Below are 6,057 nucleotides of genomic sequence, written 5' to 3'. Positions count from 1 at the left end.
ATATGTATATATATATATATATATTCATATATATATATATATATATATATATATATATATATATATATATATATTTATATGAATGTATGTATCTGTGTGTTATGATTTGTTTGTTTATTTACTTGTTTAGATTATTATTAACAACACTTCTAAATGTTGTAGCTATAATTAGTAATAAATAAATAAATAATTGGTAACATTAGTTTTTGGTTTTTTAATTATTTAATTATTCTACGTGCGTGAAATAAATACATACGTATTTGTCCTATACACACACCCACATGTATATAAACATACGTATGTGTATACATCTTTCGTTTATGTATAAAACATGTATAAGCAACATGCGGCGTGTTAGTTGGTGGAATCATCGTGGCCGCATTGAACATCTACGTCAAAACATCGTTGAACATCCAACACCTCTCTCTTTTGTTGCTGCATCTGTCTTCTTTCAAATTGTTTACAGTCAGTCAGGATTTTTTTTCCTAGTGATTTTGATCGTTTATTTGTCTACTTAATAGGATTCTTGTGATTCTGATTCTTGTGATTCTTTATTTTTTCCGAGAAGTAATTGTTCAACATCTCTCGGATTGCTTTTGACCAGACCAACTATAGTTCTTACCTTTGTTCATATTTTTCAATTTTATGTTTCTAACATTTTCTCACCAAAGTTCATCCTTTATTCAATTTGTTTTCTGATGACTGATCTTCATCAGCATCTTATTCCCTAATTGTAAACTATTTTAAGATCAGATGTCTTCACTGGCAGCTCTACATTTCTGAGCCGAGGTTATAAGAGTTTCGCCTGTTTATGTAAACACATGCTGAGTGGGATTCTTCTGATTTTGTTGTTAATTTTTGTTGATCCATTTGGTTCATTAGATCATTACAGCGGCCAGATAATGAAATACGAATTTTCATACATGTGATTTTTATGGGCTGTCAACTCTTCAAAACGTTTAGTAAGTGGTGATAAATTACTCTTGTGGATTAAATATGATTAAAAGGCACACTCATCTATTTTAATCACTCTTTATAGACTCACTTCAATATTTTTTCACTGATATCATGAAAAAAGTTAAATCTGCATTCCTATATTATTTTTTAAGTAAGGAATCAACCAGTTCCATGAAATGTAACAGAAAGGGAACAAGCCGCCCGCCAATTCAGCGCAAATTCTCTTCAAGACGACATAACTGGTTACCCATCTTTAAAAGAGCTTATTGTGTTCGGCGAACGGATAAATGAGAGAATAATTTGAAAATATGAAAGTTCATTTTTGACATTGTCATAGGATAAAGGTTGTCTAAAAATGTATTTCATTTTGAGTATTATAAACACTCGATATGTTTACTTCTTTTTGTCAGTTGTTGTTATTTATGTCAATGAATAATAATGCACATAAATAATCATTGTCGTGTCTGTAAGATTATCATGAAATTTTATAATATTATCAAAATGTTTTATATTATCGGTATTCTTATTTATTTAAATATGCAGTTAAAAAGTTTTTGGTACACAATTTGATAGACATCATTATTATAATTCACTTCTGCATCAAACGACGATTCTGCAGAGGTATCTTTATAAGTTTTGTATCAGTTATATGTGATTAGTTACAGATGCGAATGTAACCTGCCAATGTTTTATTAATAACAAATGCTGAAAATGTATCACCATTCATCGGGTGAGTATATATAGTAGTTTCTACTTCTTTGTTTTAGTATAACTCATACAATGTGACTTGCTACAGTCAGTTTCGTGATTATATTTATTTCAAGTTCATATTTCTGTTAGATGTGGCTTTGTAGTTGTTTGGCTATCATATGCGTTTGCATACGATAACGCTCTCTTACGCAGTTGTTGAAAATATTTAAAAAAAATTGAATTTTTTTATTAAATGTTTATAAATTTTAACGAAATTAAGACGCATTTTACACGAATTTATTTGTTCTTCAATATATTTGGAGTTTTTTGTTGTGTGGATGAATTCAGAGGTCTACGTTTGTTTAAAAATTCCTAATTTTTTCTGAATAGGATTTTTAAAAAATTCTGCCAAGTTGGAATTTGAACGTCAAAAATTAGAAAAATTAGTAGGTTTCGGAATTCCGCGAAAACATGCCTTATGAGTATGGCATTTTTACCTGTCGGAATAAAATCGGAATACTTTAGAATCGATTTTATTTAGGTGGTTGTTTGGTAATTTTCGATCACTTTCGGCCTTTTAAATAATATTATAAATGGATATATTTTTTAAAATGAATATATTTAATATTCAACTTTTCTTTGCAGTATATTTCTACCGCTATTAATATTAAGGTTATTATTTATTGAAATTCAGAAAAACGTGATTATTGTAGGTTCGACGTAATAATTTAATATTATTCTTAAACGTGGTCAGAATTCTATAACGCCGATATTCTGTCTGGTCTGAAAGCTTAAAATTCCTAAAAGTAATCTTTCGCAATCTGAACTTGAACATATTTGATCGTAGTTTCTTTAGATTAATTCCGATATGATGTGTTGGAATAATTTTTTCAAATAATTTGATTCCGGCCATATATATAGAATATATTCTATATATATGATTCCGGCATACGGTATTCGGAATTATCGATTAATCGCGATGCGCTCAAAATCAGACGGAACTCAGACCCTTAGTGGAAATGGCGTATTTTCATTATTGTTGTTATTATTATTTTAACTTATTAATCTTGTTGTCATTATTGTTATTCCATTGTTTATAGGTTATCTTTTTCACTTATTTTTTTCTACATTGAAAAGCATATTAAACGTTAATTTTGTATTTAAAAGCTGATTGAATTTACTGGTTTGTTAACGAACTTCTATTTTAAACATGGTCAGGTCATCCCATTGACTTGACAGAGGTAGCTACAAATTATGCTAGATTGAATTTATACAAACATTTAACAAATTTATTGTTATTTAATAATTTGCAATTCTTATAAAATCCAAAATGCTATTACTATTCATTTAGTAAGTAACATAGGAAGATATTTGTTTTTAGGTTTTAAAACAGGTGCATGACTTCTTTACTTTTCATTCTGAAAACGAGCGGCGGTTACATTAATTTACAGGCATTTGCAGATCACTTTTTTTCTTCGGAACATTTAAAGCAGTTAGTTACTTGCGTGTTTTAATATGCGCAGTAACAAACAAAACAATGCAAAACTTCAGTGCTTCCCCGTTGTGAGGAGTATTTGTAATAAGTCGGTAAAAGTCATTGTTTTAACGAAAGAAGAAACGTTTTATGCGGAAAATCGACCAAAAATGAACGTGACAAGCAAAAGCAGGGTCGTTGGTCACACTTCTACAAATGTTGGACCCTTGTCATAATATAACCATTTTCAAAACTGTGACCCTCCTTCAAAGTTGTCTAGATTCGCCTCAGTTGACGCAAAAGCAAGTCTTTGTGATATATTTTTTAACTAGGAAAGAAGAATTCGAGCAAAACTTTTTGGCTGATTTATAAACATAATACCGTATTCATAAATTGACTTGATTTTAGGTTTTAGTAAATATTGTTGAATGCCTAAACTTTTTAAAAGGTTTACACATTTTTAAATCAACTGAATTAGGCCAATTCTAATGAATGTAAAAAATTGATTTGTGCTATTTGTTACACTAAAGATGTAACAAAATCAACACGATACATTAGTTCGGAAAAAAAGAAACATGTTATTTAGACTGAATTTATTTCAACTGAGTTGATCCTGAGTGCACAATTTTTAATATTTTTGATTGAAAGAATATCATCTGACAATAAAATCAAAATGTGAATGTAGTTTCACTGATGGGTTTTACTAAGCGTATTGCACTTTGTAAAAGTTCCACCCAATTTCACCACTCAAATCGTTCATCGCATACCCATTTAAATGCTTGTTTAATTCACAGATGGATGCGTTCATTTGAAAATTTATTGAATCACACTGGCCTGGTACGCATAGCAACAAACATTTCATTTTGTTATTAACGGTTTTCACTTGATAAACGTAGCCAACCAAACGGAACTTGAAGTAACGTTTCCAAATTTTTGCTGAAAGTATTTTTATTTTATTAAATAATTTTATTAAATTTATAGAAATTTTAAAAATATTTACAGTTAATATTAAGAGCAGCGTAAATCTCCATTTCGCAAACGGTGAGTAAGCCAGGTCCGGTAGATGGTTGCTGAAGTATGACGTATCGATAGGCAGAGATGAGATTGGCGTTGCATTTCAGTTTGTGCCAGGCAGCTGTCACAGATTTGTACTCGTACTGACCGCAGAGAGGGTAGTCTCCTCTGACGATGTTTGACGCTGATCCGAAAGGGAAGTAATCGACTGAAGTGAGCCCAATCAAAAAGTAGTCCATCCGATCGGCTGAAGTTGAAATCACATTCATGCAAACACGACAACTTAAAATCAGTTGACAAATTTTTTAGAAAGCCTAGTTATTAATAATAACATTTTAAAGTTTAAAAATTTCAGTCAGGTGAAAAGAAGTAAAATGATGACGTACTACAACAATATCCTCTCGAGAAAAGATTAGCATAATCAGCATGGTACTGATTGAAGAGGTCGATAACTGCCCAGTTGGGACCACCTGGACCATCGCCTGTACTAAAACAATGTCTATTTTCAAATTCAGGATTTGAATCACCGTCGACAAGTAAGTTGGAACTAGGACTGAAATAATATGGGTAGACCGAACTGTTGATGGTTGGTTTGTTCAGAGCCAAGTTTTGAGCGAGTAGCACATGTCGGACAACGAGCAGATTCAATACTGAAAGTGAAAAAAATTGGTTACATATTTGAATTTTGTAAATCAATCGAAATCTTACCCAAAACAGTTTTCCAGTAAAACTGGATGCAAACTTTTTCTGACATTTTATAAATAGCATAAGTTTTACCGCAAACCACCTTAATATATATATATATATATATATATATATATATACTTAGAATTACTGCATGTCTATCTATCTATATATAAATATATATATATATATATATATATATATATATATATATATATATATATGCAGTAATATAAATAAGAGTGAATGAAAAATAAACTTATGAACAATTACTGCATAAATTATGGTCTTTTGCCAGCATATATATATATATATATATATATATATATATATATATATATATTTATATTTACAATATTCTATAAATTCTACCGAATGTTTGGCGTTAATATGTTTGTAGTTCGTTTTTTCGATTTTTCTCACTAAAGTTTTTTGATGAACGTTTAGTTTATTAAAATTCAAAATAAACTTATTTTTCGAATTCATGCTGCAAATAAGGCCATATTTCGATTCCGAATTACGATGCTCATTTGGACTCAACACACTCAATCACAATTAGCCGTGAAATCCTCGACAGCAACACCAAAGTAATATACCAGAACAGCAACTACACACATCTTAAAATTGCAGAAGCAGTATTAATTGACATCAATAAACCAAAAATAAATATACAACAAAAAATGACAACCTCACTTCCAACCCGGCGCTTAACCAACAACGAAAACAAAGAAGTAATAAAAACTAGCATCGTCAATAGTGACAAAGAAGAATATGATGCTATCGATGAAGAAAAGAAGACCAAAGAAGACCAATAAAGAAACCTGACACCTAATTCGCATCAAAGTTCAATTTTACAACACCAAAATTAATTTTTACAACGTCAAAGTTCATCTTGACAAAGTCAATATTTCCCTATATATACAGCAAGGAGCACTGATGATGATTCATTCGGAATCAAAATATGGCCTTATTTGCAGCATGAATTCGAAAAATAAGTTTATTTTGAATTTTAATAAACTAAACTATCACCAAAAAACTATAACTATCACCAAAAAACTATAGTGAGAAAAATCGAAAAAACGAACTACAAACATATTAACGCCAAACATTCGGTAGAATATTGTAAAAATTATGGTCTATTACCAACATATATATATATATATTTATACATATATATATATATATATATATATATATATATATATATATATATATATATATAAATATCTATATATATG

At 29.7% G+C, this 6,057-nt stretch overlaps 1 protein-coding gene across 1 annotated transcript; it reads right to left on the bottom strand.

Moving 5' to 3' along the window:
- Positions 1-4,107: 4,107 nt before the first annotated feature.
- On the bottom strand, positions 4,108-4,889 carry HELRODRAFT_174026 (hypothetical protein; the record flags this gene model as incomplete). Its single annotated transcript, XM_009020579.1, has 3 exons — positions 4,108-4,382; positions 4,522-4,785; positions 4,844-4,889. The coding sequence occupies 3 exons, from the start codon at positions 4,887-4,889 to the stop codon at positions 4,108-4,110; spliced, it is 585 nt and encodes a 194-aa protein (XP_009018827.1).
- Between the last annotated feature and the right edge of the window lie 1,168 nt (positions 4,890-6,057).

The sequence above is a fragment of the Helobdella robusta genome (genome assembly GCF_000326865.2).
Source record: "Helobdella robusta unplaced genomic scaffold HELROscaffold_28, whole genome shotgun sequence".
NCBI lineage: Eukaryota > Metazoa > Annelida > Clitellata > Rhynchobdellida > Glossiphoniidae > Helobdella > Helobdella robusta.
Note: the sequence above shows the minus strand (reverse complement) of the source record. Positions and strands in the feature narration are given on the sequence as shown.